Source organism: Etheostoma cragini, chromosome 22 (genome assembly GCF_013103735.1).
Source record: "Etheostoma cragini isolate CJK2018 chromosome 22, CSU_Ecrag_1.0, whole genome shotgun sequence".
Lineage (NCBI taxonomy): Eukaryota > Metazoa > Chordata > Actinopteri > Perciformes > Percidae > Etheostoma > Etheostoma cragini.
In genome coordinates, this window is record NC_048428.1 from 15,768,994 (window position 1) to 15,790,117 (window position 21,124).

The 21,124-nt window shown below is 39.6% G+C and overlaps 1 protein-coding gene across 2 annotated transcripts in view; it reads left to right on the forward strand.

The window, feature by feature from the left end:
* Positions 1–21,124, forward strand: part of plxdc2 (plexin domain containing 2) — an 81,311-nt gene that overhangs the window by 40,229 nt on the left and 19,958 nt on the right. For both annotated transcript variants that reach the window (XM_034862038.1, XM_034862037.1), the window contains exons 3-9: positions 1,298–1,444; positions 3,414–3,483; positions 9,459–9,581; positions 13,745–13,863; positions 14,462–14,561; positions 20,272–20,367; positions 20,539–20,620. In XM_034862038.1, coding sequence (XP_034717929.1) covers positions 1,298–1,444; positions 3,414–3,483; positions 9,459–9,581; positions 13,745–13,863; positions 14,462–14,561; positions 20,272–20,367; positions 20,539–20,620 — 737 coding nt within the window. The remainder of the gene's footprint in view (positions 1–1,297; positions 1,445–3,413; positions 3,484–9,458; positions 9,582–13,744; positions 13,864–14,461; positions 14,562–20,271; positions 20,368–20,538; positions 20,621–21,124) is intronic.

The following is a 21,124-nucleotide window of genomic DNA, read 5'->3' on the forward strand; positions in this document are numbered from 1 at the left end:
GACAATGGTCACCCTGCCAACCTTCCCCTTCACCGGCCCCTCTCACCTCTAAGGAGCCTCCATCTCTCTCCATCATTCTGCACAAGACAAAAAACCCATCTTGAGCAGATTAGAAAGACACTTTACAGTTGTGCATTTGTTTCCCTTGTTTTTTATTCTGGGAATGTGCTGACTAAGGCTGCCTGGAGGGGCCTTTTCCCCACTGACACGATATGTCTGCACTTCAATATGTGTTGAAGGCTTCTGGCAGTGTTTGTGTAAATTTACAAATTGATCAAAAGTTCCACCACCTACATTGCTGAACACCATTTGGAATTTTGATATTTATCACAGTCTTTGCTAAGCCTGAAACCTTATCTCTCTTATATTCCAGGCTAAATGTTGTGTATAGGTATTAGATTATAACTCTCTGAGGGGGAATTCTTGAAGCAAAACGAACTGAAAAGGGAAGGATTGGCCTTTAATTAATGTTTGTCTCATGGCCTTTTGACAACCGAAGCGCGGTGGCTCAGAATAATACTACCCATACATTAAAGTGTGCACAAAGCTGCACGAGTTCCTATTAGTAAGAATCATAGTCAGAAGTAATATACACTTCCCTGACTTCCCATTCAGCAAAACATTAACTTTAGCCATGTTTTAAATAAAAGACACGGCTGACAGGCATCTCATTAGACCCACAGGGAAAGAGACAGGCAACAGAAAGCCCACGATAAGAGCATAATTCGGTACAGGAAACAATAAAAGCAGGCTGGCCGCTCCCACATGGCTTTAAAGAGTCCCCGTTTCTGTGATAAAAAGGCAATCCTGACTGTGCAGTCTGGTTTTAAGAGTGAAAGAAGTTGTTTGGCTTCTTGTGTTTTTCTTAATTTGATTAGTAGACATTAAAACGACTTTGTGTGCTGATTATGCCCTAATGCAAACTACAGAGTTGAATAAAAGGACAAACAGAATGCACACACAGTGGAAATGATTGTCAAATAATCTAATTTAGCAGATACTTTGTTCGGCAGCAAAATTAAAACACACTTTGTGTACGTTTTCTGTTGGTGTAGAGGTTTTAATTGTTTTTTAAAAACTGTCTTAGATTATTTTGAATTTGATTTGAGCTCACATGATATCTCTTTATGAAAATGTTTTATTATTCTTCATCAGTTGTTTCACAGAGCAACAGAACACTCTTTCCTCCAAGCTGCATTACATTCCTCTAAATAACTTTTACTGTATTATGCGTCTTCACAGTCTTTACAGTATAATGTGTGTAAACTCACAGGGTACATCTTTGTCAATTCTACAGGAGGATACAGATCACAACTACTACACATCAAAAACATACAACCCGTCAGATCAGATGAGCAAAGACTTGTGGGTAGATATTGACCAGATGGACAAGGACAAAGTGAAGATCCATGGGATTCTGTCCAACACACACAGACAAGCAGCGGTAAGTCAACAAACAGCATGAGAAGAGATTTAAGAATGAGCATTTAACCTGGTTACTTGGTTTGGTCTCTTGGCAAGTGTAAGGTGATGCTTTGTTTTGGCCAATCACAAATGTTTCTCTAAGTAAAATACATGGCAGACTCTTACTATATTACAATATATTTGTTTCCTCTATCATTAAAATCATGGAGATGTGGTTGAAAAGATAAGTAAAGTAATTAAACTGTTAAAAATCTTCACTGCAATGAAGTTTTAAAAGCTCCCCTCCCTCATCCTCTACACAAGCAGGTGACCCATGTGAGGTGCATACTGATGAGGTCACAAAAGGCAGCAGGAGACTGACTAGAAAGACAGGGCAGCAGGGCAGTCACAGAATGAAAAAAAGGGATAGCAGGGTGAACAATAGCTGATATAATAGAGTCCCACATTGGGCATTCTGCTCTTCTACCTTCAGTCATGTAATGATGGATTGAACCAAACAATCTGAGGCAAGCTATTCTTTATAGCCACAGAACAAGGCTTTTCTTCCAAACCGTATATAGGAGGGATGGGGGAGGTTTCTCTGACTTTGGCTTAAAAAAAATCATTGGGTGAATTTCTCAATCCAATGTCCAGCCGAGCAATGTGGAGTCAAAAAGGAGATATGGAAATCTTGCCTGCATAATTCTAAGATTGCAGTGCAAAGAAGAAGGGAAAACCATCTGTGCTGAAATGCAGCCACCGTGTCAGCAGACTAACATTTTAAACAAATAGAGTATATTATAGTGGCAGTTAAAGTCCTGAGAAACTCCATAAAGCTCTGAGTGCTGGAGCAGGATTGGAGAAAGCTTTCCATGTTCCCTCCTCGCACTTCTGCCCACCAGCACTTTGGCCCTCAACACTGAAAAGGAATTGGCCGAAAAGTCATAAAACAAAACACAGCCGCAGAGGTCACCTTCATCACGGGACTGCACAAACGTTAAGTTCTCAATTGGCTGTATAGTCGTTGAGATTCAGTGTGGTTTGCCGCAGGATTACTCCCTCCGGCATGATCAGGATGATGTATAATAGCTGCATGTTTACTGTCTATCGCCATAACATTTTCTGACAATATGGTACGATGTGACTGCAGCATACTCAGTTTAGGGATTAAATAATGAATGCATAAACTATCATTTGTGGTAATCTGTTTGAGAAGTTTGTTGTTTATCTGGTCCAAGAGTAATTTTATGAAATTGAAATTTCATGAAGCCCTTTTTATTTCATGTTAATCTCCATCGACAGATTTGTAAATACTATGGTATGAGAGCCCATGTGTATGAAATAAAATACTAAGTCTAAGATTAAAAGACTACTACTCAGTTAAGTTTAGCAAAAGATAATTTGGTTTAAAATCATTTAGTGAAAAAAAGTAAAAAATAAAAGAAGAAAAAGGAGGACGCATTTCCACTTCATCCCACAGCTTTTCCTGGATGGCAATCGCAGTGTTGCACTCAGTTGTTCACTTGAAAACTGACAGAATAAATAAAACAGAACTTATTACATTATTGGTTTCCTAAATACCAGGTCGCTATCCTCGGTATGGACTTTAAAAGTCAAAATTTGTACCTACCAACACATAACTTTTGACTTATAATTTTAACATTTTTTCTTCTTTCCTATTAAAAATGGGCTTTCATTTAATATAATTGTATACATATATACATACGATACATGCATATGTGTATTTACCCATAAATGTCATGAGAAATGTTTGCTTGACTTCAAAAATTACCATTAGCATTGCAACAAGGGCAATTTCCTTCCCTTTCCTCTTTTTTACCACATTTTCACTCTTCTTTGAATCTCTATTTCTAATCAGAAATAACCAGTGATTGTCCCACAAAGTAGAGACCTCTGTATTATTTTACCGTATTTGTCTTCTAAACTAAATCCTTCTCTTGCCTCTGTCTTTCTAAACCGGGTCCTATGTCTGTTTTTGTCCCTTACAGAGAGTTAATCTCTCCTTCGATTTCCCTTTTTATGGACATTTCCTGCGTGAAATCACCGTGGCGACTGGTGGTAAGTGAACACGGTTCTTGGACTCTGTTTTTTCAATAGAAGTTATTAGTGTTGTTATTGGATATACTGTATGTGCTTGGCATATTAGACTGTACACAGACCTTTTTTTTTATTGCTGCTGGTTTTAGGAGGGGAATGTGGTAAGGTTTAAAAAAAAAAAGGAGTCTAGCATTCAGTGGCATCTATGAAATGGAGAGAAAAAAGATGTCTGCATGTGTTTCTGGTACTTGGTACCTTCTTCTCAACTTATCAACCCTAAATACAGAAAAGAACCAAACAATGACTTGAAAGGCTGGTCTGGCACAAAAACCACCACCGACACTCTGCCAGACAAACAGGCTGCCTGTAACAAGATCATTTACAGCTCTCACCTCCACAGGACAGTCTGTTAGAGACTGGGAGATAATAAAAAAACAATCCACTACCAATACTCAACACCACCAACTCCACACCAGACTTAACTGGAAGAGAAACCAGAAGGTGGGGTTGGACTGGAAACAGGAGTGACTGTGCCAAGTGGCCTAGCACACTCTGACAGACATAGATAAGGAGGTGGGGGTATAGGAGGTGTGTGTATGTGTATGTGTATGTGTATGTGTATGTGTATGTGTGTGTGTGTGTGTGTGTGTGTGTGCGTGTGTGCGCACGTATGTGTGTGGGTTTAACACGTGACACGGCAGACGTGTTTGCAAAGCAATTTTCCACTTGAGTCTTGAGGGCGAAACCACAACACCCCAACCAGCTATTATCACATCAAAGACTAAATCCTTGCTCTTACCCAAACTATTTCAAAGATGCTATGCTGCGTTTAACTGCCAGTGGAATAATAAAGAAATAATTTGCTGTATCACTTATTATTATTATTATTATTATAATTACCATCGCTGTCTCATTTTTCCCTACTTTACCATCTCCATTACTCCATCAGTGGCAAAGTTGAGTTGGCTTTTTGAAATGGGATGATGGTGGCGTTGAGAAGTCGACAGCTACTAAAGAGGAGATAACAATAATTTGCATTCCTCTAGACAGAGATGGAGGGATGAGACAGAGGAGGAAGAGGCAGCTATCTGTCTCTCCCAGGCTTCTCGGGTTTTGTCTCTGAGACGCCCTCCTCCAATTCAGTGCCTATCAGTCGGCTCGTCCTCTTCTTCCCATCGGACCATCCCCCACACACACACAAACACACACACACACACACACACACACACACACACACTTTCACAGCTGTCCGCATGTCACAGTTTTTTGCTTCAGCAAATATTTCTTTAAAGTATGCTGAAACAGCAGGAAAAGATAAGTAACTGATGAAACAGCAGCAGAGTTACAATTGCACTGAGGTTCCTATTTTCAGAGTTACTTTATAAACAGTAGAGCAGCCGGTTCGCAAACACATTAACGATGGCGCAACAACACCAGGTTGGCATGCAGCCTTGTCAAACATATGAAGTCTGCTTTTATGGTTGTAACTGCCGTATATTGCAAGTTGCACCGCAAAAACTTTACCGTTCATACTTGGAAATGCGTTAAAATTGTAATAATTACAAATATTTTCTTAGGCAGCACATTTATACAGTTACAAGGTGCTTCACGTGGTTTTCTTCACATTTTAAGCCATATTCAAGTCACTTTGACACACTGTAGTGTGTAGTGTGGGACTGAAACTATTATTTGGTCAATTGTTTTGTTGATTAAAAAAAAGAACAATAACAGTTTTGATAATTGATTTAAATGTTTAAATTCACTGTTAAATTGGTTGAATAATTTTGACCGATTGATGATCAAACATATTCTATTAGTTGCAGAGCTTTTCCAGTGGTAATATTAAAACATACTATAAAATAAAAGGCAGACAACTATGCATGCTGCTAATTTAACACTTTAACACTGGTATTATCTTGTTTAAAGACCCACACACACTATCAAAGTCGCTTCAATAGACTACAGCAACTTAGATACCTGAATAATAAAAAAAGGGACAGAACACATAAATATAACTGTAAATGTCTTTAAAATAAAGAGATTATGTCAACAACAAAACAAATGTTGACACAGTCGGGTGTGTCACAGTAACTGTCAGCATACTGCGGGTGTTCTGCAGAACTGACAGGTTGTTTTTGGTCCGTAGTCTGTGTTGAATAGTGTGGACAGCTCGACATGTAGAGGCTGTGAATACCAGGGATGATCTGACCTCTGCCAGCTGTGTTGACGGAGATCCAGCTGTGGCATGCTGTTTACTGGGTCAGCACACGCCAGCCAGCCAGATTTTAAAACCCGTTTTATTAAACCATAGGTATTATAAATTGTTATTCAGCTAATTAGTGATGATATCTAAGGCACCAAATACATAACAATACATACAATGTGCAGGGTATGTAAAGGAAACATGTGTGTTACAAACTCCTAAAGGGCTGCAAGATAAATCTGAAGTATCATAAGTATTAAGTAAGTATCATAAGTATCAAAAGTATTTTTTACTACTGTACTGTAATTATATTTTGATGTTAGTACTTTTGTACTTTTACTTCAGAAAAAAGTAAGCAGAAGTTCTACTTGTAACTAGTATTTTTACACTATGGTATTGCTACTTTTACTGTTAAGTTAAATCTTCCACCACTGAATACGGAAAGCAGTAGGCCTTCAGTCTCAAATAGAAATGAGGTATTTACTTGGTAAAACATTTCCACTGTATAATATAATCCAAACTATTATGTTTTCCTGCATAAACACTATTTCTAGGAGACAGTTAGGACAAGAAAGATAACTTTTCTGTTTTTTTGGGGGCTAATAAATTCTGTGTCCAGTCATGCTGACGGTCACTGGCAATATTAAAGATTCCCCAGAAATCCCGGTTGTGAAACATAAAACACTTTACGTTCTGTTTTTTCTCAGTAAGACATAATAGCTTGGGTATGGGCTGACTTAGTATTGTTTGTATCACTTAGCAATAAAAAATCCGTAGCTTCGTATTTAAAAGACAAAATAAAGTGTGTGTGTGTGTGTGTGTGTGTGTGTGTGTGTGTGTGAGAGAGAGAGAGAGAGAGAGAGAAAGAGAGGGAGATCCAGTCCAGGCTCTTCTCGGCTAAGAACAGCTGTGATAAACAGAACATTTCCCGTAAATTAAACACAGCTCGGTAAAAAGAACAAAGACCTTGTCTAAACACAATGTTCAATAAAGGGAAGCTTTAGTCTAGTGGGTCTGCTAATTCCCGGTCATGTTTTTCTTGGACATACACAGCCCGGCACTTTTGCACAGCAGCACACATAAACACAACTTGGAAATAATTATCCTGCTCCATCTCTCTTTCTTACCTACAAACTCCTCTCCATTATTTCTCCTCTCTCCCTGTATATACTGTATGCTGTTCCGCAGGTTCCCCTCCTCCATCCTCCTCAGTCCAGTCTCCCTCTGCTGTAAGTGACGGCCATAATGGATGAATTGCCTCTCCATTGAGAGCCCCGTAGCTCTCACCTCTTTGGTGTATTGAGAGGCTGTCTGATTTTCTTTAGACCGTCAAATAAGTTGTATTGTGTTTTCAGACTGCTGGTAGAGAGCAGAAATACAACCCTTCCTGTGTGTGTGTGCATGTGTGTGTGTGTGTGTGTGTGGTCGGCCGTATTTCTAAGCTTTTCAGAGGTTGAAAGTGAAAAGATAAATAGAACAAAGCAAAGCCAAAGAAAGAGTGGAAGATATAAAATCATGCTTGGGTAAATATGACATGAATGTAAAGTGGCTGATTTGGAGGCAGTCACGTGTGTCGTTGCACAATCAAATAAAGGAGAGTGCAGACACAGCATTGTACATACTGTTCCACAAGGGAATAATGTTTATGTTCACCTTAATTTAAACAGATAGACTAAACTAGACTTTATTTTCTGTCCTCTTTACAATCATTTACCATGACAACATGCTTTTATCTGCTGTGCTGTGTTCATGTTCTGCAAGCACAAAGAGCGCCTTTTTACTATAAAACTTTTGCTCCCAAAAAAAGATAACTAGCCTACCGTACTAAGAAATAGGCTTATTTGCTTTCTTGCTTTCTTGCTTTCTTTCTTCAATGAGAAGATCGATAGCACTAAATATAAAGCTCCTACCAGCAGCCAGTTAGCTTAGCATAAAGACTGGAAACGGGGAAACAATAAGCCTGGCTCTGTCCAAAGGTAACTCACGGTAAAATCCCAAACTGACGTTTCCATGAACTGATAATGAAAGTAATTTTGAGCCCTAAATACACAACTTGGATGTGCCACTATAATTGACATTAGCTTCCTAAATATTATTGATTAGTTTTGTTTTCCTAACACTGCCCATTGCAGAATGCACCTTTGAGAAATAGCTCCGGAGACGTTAGTGATTGGCCCCTCAATTCAAGATTAGTTGTGGAAAGCGTGTACAATTTTGATAGGAAAAAAAAAAACTAACTGTAAATATGGCAACGTCTATATTGAGCAATAAAGGACTGGATCTTTTACCTCATTCACTCCCGGTGGAGTTCTCTACAGTTGTGAATTCACAATGAAGTCACATCTTCACTCCCACCCCTCTCTGTGTGTGCTGACACTGCTCTATATAGAAGTAATACTGAGCTGGGAGGTCTTTAGGGAAAGATTGATTCCCCTCATGATATGCTCTGCTCCTGGTTTCAAAAGTGATACATGTGTTTTTATAGCCAGCCTCCTGTATGAGAAGACATATGGTAACATGAAATGGGGGTTTATGGGCTTAGCCTCAATGAGACTTTTCCCAAAAATCCTCTTTTTTTTCTGAGCAGGGTTTTTTCCCCTCTCTGCATGCCTCAGGCAGCCACTTCATCCTGTACTTCTGTTGAACTTCTGCAACAAAACACAGAGATCCTTTCATAAGAGAAGGGTTTCTTCCTCTGGGTTGTTGGATGTTTTTTATTGTGATTTTCAGTACATGATTGATAACATGTCCATCCTAAAGACCAAGTGAGTTGAACTACATTTTTGTAGTTATAGTCCAACTATAATTATTACTGCCAGCACCCGTTCATGTCTTTTTTCAAGATATGGTTACTGTAAGTGTCTTATTCATTCTTAACTGCTCTTCAAAGGCAAATGATATTGGATGGATGTGATTGTCTCACCTAAATGCCATGTTTTCCCTTTGTTCTGAGTGAAACATAATTTAAAGAGTGCATATTAAGGTTTGTTTTGGATATTTTTGCATAGTGAGAAACAAAAGCTATTTGCTTTGAAAAAAATCTTTAAATAGAAGCTGACTTTGTTAAACTTTCTTGTCAGTAGGGAAATTAAGATGCTGTTTGATTTTATTGTCATGAGTACAAATTCTTCATGCAAAGGCGGTTCCCTCGTAATGAATAGTGGGCGTTTCTCCCCTTTTCTGGACTCCATTAATAACCATGTTTACATGCTGCTAAATGCTGCGGCTTTAGTTTGTGTTGACTAAGCACATCTTTCGTTGTATGGAGAGCTATTTGTGCTTTTTTGAAGGGAAGCAAAAAAATTAGAAAGGTTAACATAATTCCATTTTGTTGTCATGGTCTCTTCATTAATGTCCATGATTGATGATGTACGGAAAAGCACGCACATTGACTGCTTATTCAGCATATCTTCCCTCAAAGCCCCTCAGATGTGCCATTCTGTTTTGATTAAAGATGAATTAATCAGCATGGCTAGCTGAAGCAGCCTGCAGCACAATACAGAAACGGAAGTGATGGTTATGAGTTAATGAGGAGCTTTTAACGTTGAACTGGAGGGCAGACTTGCATTCTTCTTCAAATATATTTTATCTGATAGACAGAAGGTAAGGGAGAAATGGAGGGAGAGAAGATTGATGTTTTTTTTTTATGAGTTGCTAAAGAGTAAATCCACCTTACAACACTTTATTCAAGCAGATTCAACACTATGAGTGATACAATAATGATTTTAACTGTGTTAAAGGGCATTTACATTTAAATTTGGAGTGCTGAAAGTTGTGTCTGTTTCTTCCTCAGGGTTCATCTACACGGGTGACGTGGTCCACCGGATGCTAACAGCTACACAGTACATAGCTCCTCTAATGGCAAACTTTGACCCCAGTGTCTCCAGAAACTCTACTGTCATCTACTTTGACAACGGTAATCGCAGTTTGCTAATCCGTTTTATTTCTACCTCATTGTGTAGCAGTTGTGTACTCCACAGCGCTGTGGAAGAAGGTCTTGCTAGTCCACACAGCATTGTGGGATAGGAGAAAAATGTGCTCTGGTTTATTGCATTTTCCTTAAACCAATCAGAATAGTCATGAGTTGCACTAAGCTCAGCACGGAGCCACTGCAAAATATCCTCAGTAAGGACCTTGTTTTGGTGGATTGTGTGAGTTCAAAAGTTGTTTTAATCGTGTGAGAGAAAACTCTGGATTTTTATTGGAAAAGTCTGGATTTTTATCGGAAAAGTCTGGATTTGCCCTGCAGAGATCTGAGGAGCAGTTAAACATAGTCCAGATAAATAAACTGGAGTTCAAAATTCCAACATGAAGAAAGCGGAAGGAAACGGACATCAACAAAACGACATTCATCAGGCGGATTTCCTGCAGCACCGGAGCAATCCCAGAAGTGGGAACGTCGTTGAAATAGACCAATTTCTTTGTGACTCATGAAAACAGTCAAGATAACAAAGTGACCGATATTGTGATTTGCTTAACAAATTACTTGTTCAAATTAAGTATCTGTTGTTGTTATTTATTTTGATCATACAAAGTACAGAAAATACACAGTTCAACAATAAACTTCTGAAGGCTGAAGAGGCCCCAAAGATGGCTCATTAGCCTAAGAGACTAACAAAAAAAGTAGCATGATTGTTAAACAAAGCAGTTACTAATGAAGTAATGTAACAGTGATAATGGCAAGCCAAAATACAGTATATGATTTTTGAATTAAGTAGGATACCTTGATTTGTCAGGTTTTTTCTTTGCAGGAAATGGTCAAAAAAATAAATTTCTTTCTGTTTGTTTTATTCTTCAACAATTTCTTATTTGGTTTTGTCATAACATTTATTATATCACAATACAGTACAGTACTGTCAAACAGTCAAGATAACAAAGTGACCGATATTGTGATTTGCTTAACAAATTACTTGTTCAAATTAAGTATCTGTTGTTGTTATTTATTTTGATCATACAAAGTACAGAAAATACACAGTTCAACAATAAACTTCTGAAGGCTGAAGAGGCCCCAAAGATGGCTCATTAGCCTAAGAGACTAACAAAAAAAGTAGCATGATTGTTAAACAAAGCAGTTACTAATGAAGTAATGTAACAGTGATAATGGCAAGCCAAAATACAGTATATGATTTTTGAATTAAGTAGGATACCTTGATTTGTCAGGTTTTTTCTTTGCAGGAAATGGTCAAAAAAAGACATTTCTTTCTGTTTGTTTTATTCTTCAACAATTTCTCATTTGGTTTTGTCATAACATTTATTATATCACAATACAGTACAGTACTGTATGTATCAATATTGCCCATACCTAAATTTTGACATTTAATCACAAAATAGGTATTCTTTATCATTTATATGAAACTCTGCATGACCTCTGTAACATCCCCTTTAAATTCCACTTACTCCCTTTAAACTAAATTGATGCCCTTCCTTACTCTCTGTACTCATCTGTGATGGTTGTTATCCATCATGTCAGTCATTAAGCCCTCTGCAGAAGAGTGACTGATCAACTGTGTGACCTTCTGCAGTGGAGCTCATCAGACTTTAACCAAACTGGCAGCCGATCGATTCTCAGCCCGCCTGCTCCTCAGCACACTGTCAATCAGTCAATGTCCTGCCAATACCGCATAAGAACTGGCGGTCTGTTGTGTTGTGGAAGAATTAGTGCTTCTTTCCATCCAACTATAAGCAGTTTGATGAGGTGTTCACAGCAGAGACATATTGTGTCACGGTAGGGGACAGAACTCAGGCGCAGAAACTGGAATTAGTGCAAAAATAATTTGTTTGTTGAATAATGAAAGTCAACAGCTAGTGTGAGACTGGGTTTGAAGCAGGCTGGGGCTGGCATAGTGTGAATACGTTCGGTGATGGCAGAGCAGACAGTGGAGATGTTGGTTCTAGAGATGCTGGGTTGGCAGAGGAGATGCTGGGTCAGAGGCAAGACAGAACTGGCAGAAGATTCCGAAGGTGAGTATTTCTGGGAACATGGAACGTTGGAAGGTTAGAAACTTGATAACAACAAGACTGGAAATACTGCATAAAGGCTGGCGGTGACGCATACTGCGGTAAGCTAACAATCTGGCAGGGAGTAGAAAGTCAGACTGGTCTTTGCCGGTGGTCGATCAGCTGATGAATTCCAGGTGCGCTGATGGGTAACTGGTATCTGTGGAGAGTGAGTGTGAAAAAAAGAAAACAAAACACACCAACCACACTGCAAGCATACAAACAAAGAAATCAAACACAACACAATCACATGCACACCAGACTGCCACTGGGCGTGACATATTGTTTGTTCTCGACACACAAACTGAGAATTGTGTGAAACTTCACAGAGACAGTGTTGCTGTTTTGTTGTTAATTAGAATCTGCTAAATTACATACATTGGATATTGGCTGTAAGTGCTGTAAAACTATGCTGAAGTTTAATTGTGCACAATTATAGAGGAGGGAAGTGTTACAACACCTAACAGACTTCTGAATTTGACTGTTGTTATCCGCATCACACTGTCACAGCTTACTGGGACAGTTTTATAACACAGCCATTAGTTAATATTACTTCATACATTGGAAATCCTTAAACATCATTTGAAAATGTTAAATGAAAAATTGACAGCACAGAATAAAACTAATTTAGATATTTAGTTGCCTAGCCCTGAACCACATTCAATGACTCCGTCATTCAGTTGTTGGGCTTACGTAATAGAGCTAGACTGGATTTGTTTGTTTTGAGTTGGTACAGCATGTTAAGCTTGTAAGTAGAATTAGAAACAAGCCCAGTGTGTGCTTCCTCCACACCTCCTCCTCACCCACTCTGTATTTCTAGCCAGGAAGCCCCAGATAGCCTCCCCTCCTGAACTCAATGCATTTTAAGCAGACTTATATTAGGCTTAACTTGTGCTGTCTGAGTAAGCATTCTGTGCCATAAGGTAGTAGCAATTTAGTGCTCTGACTTCTCCTAAACTCTCTCTTTAATGCATTACACAGCAACTCTTCAGTCCGCCCAAAGACTCACAATAGTGCAAGAGAGTGTCAAAGAGTGCTCTGTATTTGCATCCCTTAACTCAACAGCTGCCTAACCTCCTACTTTAACACATGCAACATCCACGTCTAATGCCAGAGGCATGCTAAACACACCACTTTATAATGTCATTTGTAATGGGGTTTCCTGTACAAGCAAGCCTGTGCACTCCAAACTGTCTTAGCTAAATCTCTATCTTCACTTTGGACTGAAGAGTTTTGGCTATGTAAAGGGAATCTGATTAGTTGTGTTAACTAACCTTCGGTCCAAATTTTGCTCTTATTGCCCTGGCGCCCAGCCAAATGACTAACTCAGCGGAGGGAATAGGTCCTCCAAAGTCCACAGTAAATTAAAACAGTGGTAAATGTAATGTGAGGCCCGATTTCTCCTGTCTGTGACACTGTGCATCCATGTCTAAATGGTCAGTTCACCCCTTTTACAAAAAACATGTTTTATCTGGTGGTGCACATTGAGATACAATAAGGTATGGTGAACATGGACATACTATAAGGGTTGGTGAACATGGAGATACTATAAAGGATGGAAACCGATAGTACACATCATTACTTAAACAACTAATTGAAAAGTTGGAGCTTCATTTTCTGTGGCTTTGCTGTTGTTTTCACTGTTGTCAAAATGGCCGGCCCTCCATAATCCATCACAAGTAACTTCCACGCCTTGGTTTGGTTTTCTCAAAACTTACTGTTTTATTGCTGTTCCATGCTGCTCCAGTGGAGTGTTTTCATATCATTGCTCACACTACTTCAGTGTCACTCCCCTCACACCCAGAGGGGGAAATGAAGTCTCTGCCAGGAAATAATCCCTCAATAAGATATCTAATAACAAACATGATATATTGATGGCTTCTTATTCACAGACTTTTCTCGGTCAGCAGTTTATTTCATGGTAGATCTGGGACAGTAGAGATCGTATTTCAAAAACAGTGAAACACAAGTCAGTGTTACAAATAAAAAGAGTGACAGTAGCTATCAATGGCGTCTGTTTCTTTCCTTGAATATAGGTGGTTCTATGTAGTAATAAGCTGTATGTGATTGATTCTTCTTTAGGTACTGCTCTGGTGGTGCAATGGGACCATGTCCACCTACAGGACAACTACAATCTGGGAAGCTTCACCTTCCAGGCAACACTGCACAACACCGGCAGGATTGTTTTTGCATACAAAGAGGTCAGAACTCCATTATCAAACCAGTTTTCTTTATCTTTCATAAAGAAAGTATTCCTCTCCCTTTTCATTTCAACCAACAGCTCCCTAAAAACCAAAAGGTGTTTTATTTCACTGCTATTATGTGTCTGAAAATAGCAACCCCACTATTACATGTAATCTGAGTTTTTACATGATCCTTGATGAAGGTTTGATTAGTAAGGCTGAACTGCAGTTCCATCTTTAAGAATGTATTCCAGAGACAATCAGTACTTTTGTTTAGTTTAACTCCTTTCTACCAGTGTTGTGTAAAATCTACATACCAGATTTAAAATATTATCTGATTGGACCATAAATGTTAGTTTTTGTTTCTTTTCTAAGATAAAAGTCAGTCTTCACAATGTCGTTGCTCATTTCCGCTCAATGTGTGTCTGAAATGTCTATTCTATGCACCAATGAAAGCCAGATGCTTGTTGAAGTTGCATAGTGTTTCAGCAGATTCCCATGGGACTAAGTAATACATTAGCTGAATTGTCAGTGCTGTCAAACTGGTGATGATTTTTCAGCCTGTCCCAGACAGATCATATTGGTTCTGGTAATTAATTTAAAACTTCTATTTCAGATCCCTATTGAGGTGTCACAGATCAGCTCTGTCAATCACCCGGTGAAGGTGGGCCTGTCCGATGCCTTTGTAGTGGTCCACAAGATCCAACAGATACCCAGTGAGTCCCACACACACCTTTCTAGCTTAGATTCACTCATTTGTTTCAAGAAAGACATTTTGAATACATCTTAATGCCAACTTCTCTTAAAAGGGGGGGAAATGCATGATTAAACCATGCAACAGACTTTTCGATAAACCCTTTCCATCAACAGTGACTTTCCAATCAAAGCAAACGTAACTAGGCACAGCAAGTCAGTCAAACTTGGAATTTCAGCACACCAAAGCGGTGTTAATGGGGCTGTGGTAAGAATGATATTCTGTGTTTAATAATTTGGAGGGGGGTGTCTTTTTGTTACCTTTACAAAACCAAAAACACAAAAGCAAACTGGCAGAAATGGATGGGTTTATCTCTAATATAACTGCCGAATGTGTGCGTGGTTGAGGGAAGTCCTCACCCCCAAAATCGTTTGTCTTGTAAATGTAAATATTCAAACAATACCCCATTAATCTTACCTCTGTGTCACTCAGTCCCAATGTGTTCTTTGTAGCAAGCATCCAAACTAGTTGAAACAATTACTGACTTGTTTTGAATGGTTGCCGCCAGCTCCACAATACAAAACAAGAACAAGTTACATGTCTTCTACAGATCATGGATCATCAACTGTTGGAGATGCTAATTTAGACATGAAGCATAGCCTCAGTCTTTTACCACAATATCATGTATGTTGGCATCAAGTGCAAATTTAAGATGCTTCTTGCTTTAATCAAGTTAGCTGGTGGCATAATTGTCTAGCAGTTCACAGAGTTGGCGTGATTTCATTGTTGTCTTGATCTTCAACAAAAAAAGGCAGGAAAAACGCGCTCTGTCTGATCACGGCCTAAGGAGTGCATTGTTTTATTTACTCTTTTAAGCTGTGCCTCATAGCTCTGAGTTCAGCCTTGTCTGTTTTGCTTCGCCTCCCAAATGTCCCCACCTCTGTCAGTGGGCAGAGCTGTGGGCACCGCTCCAGATCTGCCTCTCCAATTCGCTTTTGAGTTACTGCAATTTAGGCCCATTAAAGTTAAAGCAAATGCAAGCAAAGAGGAGACACTTCAAACATTTTTCTCCACAGTCAGACTCTCTTTCTCTCTGCCATGGGCTGTGATTCAAAGTCTACCACAAATATGAGTTGTCAGATGTGATTTATTCAGTAATTTAAACTCTGTTTTGATAGTGGACAGTATTTATGTCAAATTTAATAACTAATAATTTAAACACCAGAACATAAAAAAACCTTTATGTTGAGTTGGATGGGGAGGCGATTACAGCCAACTATCCAAAACAGCCTTGGAGTGTTGTTTTTTTACATGGACTTTTTGTTTCATCCGAAGATCCTTTCTACAAAATCTCTTTCTAGGTGTTGTAACTGGCACTGAGTGAATATTCTAGTGAACCTGTTAGAGCTGTCCTTCTAGACAACATAAACCAAGTTTCAAGTCTTTGATGCTTCTGGAACAGGATGATGAAACCAGCGTGTGCAGATACGGAGTGATGAAATATTGAATGGAAGCAGATTGAAACGTAGGTCTTGGGACATGAGTGGCATCGCTGTGGAGTGAATGTTTTCGTTTTTATGTCAGACCCTTTTTTCTGTTCTGATAATCCATCTGAAATCACACAGAAATGAACAAAAGCAGCTTCTTACAATTGTTGATTTTATAAATTTGAAATTTGAAAATTTGAAATGTTGAACGTCACTATCAGTTTTTTTTCAACTAATGTTACCTAATACTAACTATGGGTTGGTGGATTTTTACAATCAAATTTCTTAGTCATTTTTTGAGCAATTGGTCAAACAAAAGCTGGCTTCTTATTGTCCTATCTTAATATCTTAACTTCATGTCTTACTAAAGTTGTTTAAGCAGTGTGCATTGGAAGACGAGAAATAATCATCTGTTCAGGGGAGGTTTTTTGTATTTGAGCTTGTATGGCCTTTATTTGATAGGATAACTTGAAGACAGGAAAGTAGAGCAAGAGATGTGGGACACCATTCAGCAAAGGGCCGCAGCAGGACCGTTGGATTTAAACCTGCGACCACTGCTTAGGACTCAGCCCACATGGGGTGCACAGTCACTGGGGAGGGTTTTTTAGAGAATAGTTGATTGCTAAGATTGCCTTCAGTCATTGCAGACATGATCAAACTCCTGCATCAGCTGAAACAAACAATGTTCTTTTTCTTGTTGTGCAACAAGCATGTGATATTTGCAGAGTGCACGGTTCATGTCCAAGCAAAAGGGCAGTATTTGCATCTTGCACCTGTCAGTCCAAGGGGCTTGAAGAGCCCCATTAGCTGTGTTGCTAGAGTCTGCATAGACAGCAAAGGATGCAACATCTGAGATCAAATGTCCTTATATTGTTGCAAATAATAGAAAGTGGTGGTTTAATAGAAGATACATGGATAGGACTAACCCTTAGGAAAAAGTAAGAATCAGCAGCGTTTATGCAGATGTGGGACACCGTTGTAGCTCATTCGCCCAGAGGTATTCAGTCCCTCTTTGTAGGATGGGTACAGTTAATCTTGTTCTTGCACTCTACATATACATTCAAAATTTAGGTTGGAAAAGATGCTGAAGAGAACAGAACAGAATGTTACCTGTAGTAAATACCAATTGTGCGTTGGACCTGTTTTGCTGTGCTTCACATCTCATCTAATTTTGGTAAAAGAAAAAATATTTTGACACATTTTTCATTGTGTATAAAGACAGTCATGGCATATTAGAAAATGGCTTCTGTTACGTTTCCATGTCCTGAGAACATTAAGTTGTAATCCGACCAAGAGGAGAGCCATGACCGCTGCGGGCTGTATCATGAAGAAGTGTTTCAACTCAGTTAAGTGTTTCTGCAGTCAATTACTGTATGGCAACCATGGCAACTAGAGGGACATTTTTTAACCCACTGTAGCTTTGCCCCAGATTAGAAGCTCAATAAAACATTTTACACTGCCTCCAGGCAGAGCAAGTCATCTAGTAAAAAACAAGAGACGAAAGAGACGATTTGTGGGTGTCCTGTGGCCTGGCTGTGTAATTAACAGTTTACGTACAAGCACATGGGAAGACCCAGGTTGTTCACAGCTGATCTCTGCTTAAGAATAAACATTTTGATTTAATGTATTGGAGATATCAACGAGCCAAGAGTTTAATCACAAGGTGAAAGAGGTCGATTGAACACATTTTGATATTTTGTGCAACAGTACAATCAGCCAGAGCGCTGTCTGATGAGCAGACAGTGTGAGTCTGCCATTTCACCATTGATCTTTTACTCAATGTGTTCAAATCACATTTGCGTGGATTTCCATGCAGTTCTTCCATATGTATGAATAGGCAATAACAAGAGGCTGCCTGGTGTTGTGATTTTATCAAGTATGTAAACAAAGGCATTTTCCCATATGTTTTAGAGCTTAAGAGTGCAATTATACTGTATTTGCAAGTGTTTTATCTTGATGACACACTTTTGTAAATCTGCCTTTGTTTTATGTCGGATTATCAGCGGATAGCTAAATCCTCTATAGACATTGTTTATGTTATGGCTGAGAAATTGATCTGAATTGCCTTTCCTTCCACCTACCACCTGTATTTTCAAGGTGTAGTGCAGGGAAATATGATCCGCCATGAGCACGGTGTATTTTTATTCTGAAAATTAACGTTTGAAATGAATGTTTTATTTGTTTGTCTGCCATGTGCTGAATTGCTGCGGAGCTCTCCGGCGTCCGGCAAAAATAGGAGCTCTGCGTATCTGCTCCAGAGGTGCAACTCAGCCGTTCCGCAGTCTGTGGAAATACACACATTGACTTTTATGGAAACCGAATTACTCCGACACCGTTCGGAGCAAAACAGCCGCAGCCGTTGCCCATCCTGTGGAAATTTGGGGTAACCCCCGAACTGCACAGGATGCGGAACGGAGTAGAGCTTCTATTTTTGCTGGACGCTTGAAAGCTCCGCAGCAATTCAGCACGGTGCAGATAGTGCGGTACAGAAAGTCGAGCACAGAAATAAATAAAACATCTGGTTAATTTTCATATTTATAATTTTCATATTTCTCTGCACTACACCTTGAAAACACAGCACAGATTTGTTTCCTCTCTACTCCTCTGGATGGAAACAAAGTGTTGCTGTTTTTGTGGTTCTATTCTACACGAATTGGCAAAATGTCGTGGGTCCTCGAGACTTCAGTTGTCAGTCATGGCCGCAGCCGTTCCACAACAAATCCGGACCTAGTTGGTGTTGACGGATGGCGAAACGCACGGAGCCGATCCACAGCCATTCCACATCCTGTGGAATTTGGGGGTAAGGCTGGGGAAATGACCTTCCTCTGGCCCCCACCGTGTCATTAGGCAGCTGATAATCCCCCTGCTAGAGGCAAGAGGAAGTGAGGCACCATGGGAGGAGAGGAAATGAGGGGAAAGGAAGGGAGGTCTTATTCTCAGGTTAGACCGAGCTGGCTCTCATTTGCTGCTTTGATCAGTTCTCTAGTGTTTAATCAAACCAAGCAGTCTGCAGGGAAACAACATCCTCTCACATGAGAAGAACAACACTGCAGCCAGCACAGCCAACTGTTCATTCAACCAAGCAAAGAAAACAACCTCCAATAATGTTAAAGGAATGGTTTCACATTTTAGGAAATACTCTCTATTTGCTTACTTGTTTTTAACCTGTATAAACTACTGTTTAGATCGTTAATCGGTACATTGATATTTAAAATATAAAGCAAAACAAACAAGACGTAAAATGAATTTGTAAGCTTTACAGGTGCTGGTAAGAAGATCTTTTTTAACCTCTGGACAGAGCATTGCTAACTGTTTCCTCTGTTTCCAGTATTTATGCTAGGCTAACCGTCTTGTTGCTTCAGCTTCATATTTACTGGACAGACGTGAAAGTGCTATTGCTCTTCTCATCTTACTAAGGGTATGAGCTTCATTCCAAAATGTCAGACTATTTATTTTTACTTTAAAACTGCTTCAGAATATGACAATACTCTGTGACATTGGGATACCCAATAGTCTATTGTATTGAATTTTAATTTTGTAGTTCATTGGTCTAGCAAATACAACTGCTATAGAAAATGTCACGTATTGAGTAATGCAATGTTGCACGTTGCAGTGCATCTTAGTCATTTATTCTACGGATGTACTGATGTACTGGAGCGCAGGCCTGCATAGAAAGTCACATAACAATCCAATAAGGGTTTAGATTATCCACTATTTTAGCAGCTCCAAGGAGTTAGTATCACATCTGTTTAGATACTATGCAGGATAAGAGCCTTTGTGACTCTTACAAATGCTGTATTCCATCCTCTGTTTCCATTTCCACTTATGGGAGTGAAGATGCATGGTGAGAAAAGCAAGCCTTATTCCATGGCCCGTATGAGTAATATGGGCCAGAATCCAATTAGAGTCAATGATGTATCTAATCAATTAATCCATCTTTTCCGGGCTGATGACTTGCTGTTATAGATGACTGGGAAGGCGGCCTTTTCACATGATCTGATTGATATCAGCTCCCGGGGGAAATTGCTACTGTCCATTGCCAGATTGTGGCCTGACGTTTGGGCACAAAGAGAGCGGAGAAATAAAGTGCTGTGGTAGCCTCCCATGTGACCTGATTCTGCCTCCCGCTGTCTTTCCTCTTTCTTCAGGGGCCACTTGTCCCAGTTTTATTTATCTCTGGGAAGGAGATTTGTGATGGTTTTTTTGCCGCTCTCTCACACTGTCTCCTCTTTTTCCATAATATAGACGTTAGGCGGAGGACGATCTACGAGTACCACCGCGTGGAGCTGACGAAGACAAAGATCACCAATTCTACAGCCGTGGAAATTATGCCTTTACCAAGTAAGAATTTTTGTCAGAACTTTAGTGAAACAGCTTTTGGCTCAGTCAGAGTGTTATTTGTGGGATTCTTTATGGTAATGAGGAATTTACTGTTGACCTTTTCCTTGGCTGTATGTCAATTAGGCTATTGATTGTGTAAATTGTTTGAGATTTGATCTTCTTCCTCCCCAGCCTGTCTCCAGTTCACCAGCTGTAGCACGTGCATCTCCTCACAAATCAACTTCAACTGCAGCTGGTGCCATCGGCTCAACAGGTTGGACCTTTGAACACTTTTACCCTCAAAGGATTCATCTGTAATTCCTTTTACTCCTCTCCTCCCAACACATTCTCCCTGAGGCTGCAACAAAATGTAGTTAAAGGTCCCATGACATGGTGCTCTTTTTATGTTTTTACATAGGCCTTAGTGGTCCCTTAATACTGTATCTGAAGTCTCTTTCCCGAAATTCAGTCTTGGTGCAGAATTACAGCCACTAGAGCCAGTCCCACAATGAGCTTTCCTTAGGATGTGCCGCTATTGGGGGGGGGGGGGGGCCTTGACCAACTGCCACTTTGCTCATTTGAAAGCCATGATGTCTGTCTCTCAAAGATGGGCCAAATTCTCTGGGCGGGCAAAGCAGAGAAAAGGGAGAGATTCTAGATCAGCCCATCTGAGCTTTAATATTTTCAAAGGCAGAGATACCCAGGGCTTGGTTTACACCTATCTATCACCTATCCACCTATATTGGTGGCATTAGTTCAGTCCGTAGGGAGTTGAGTG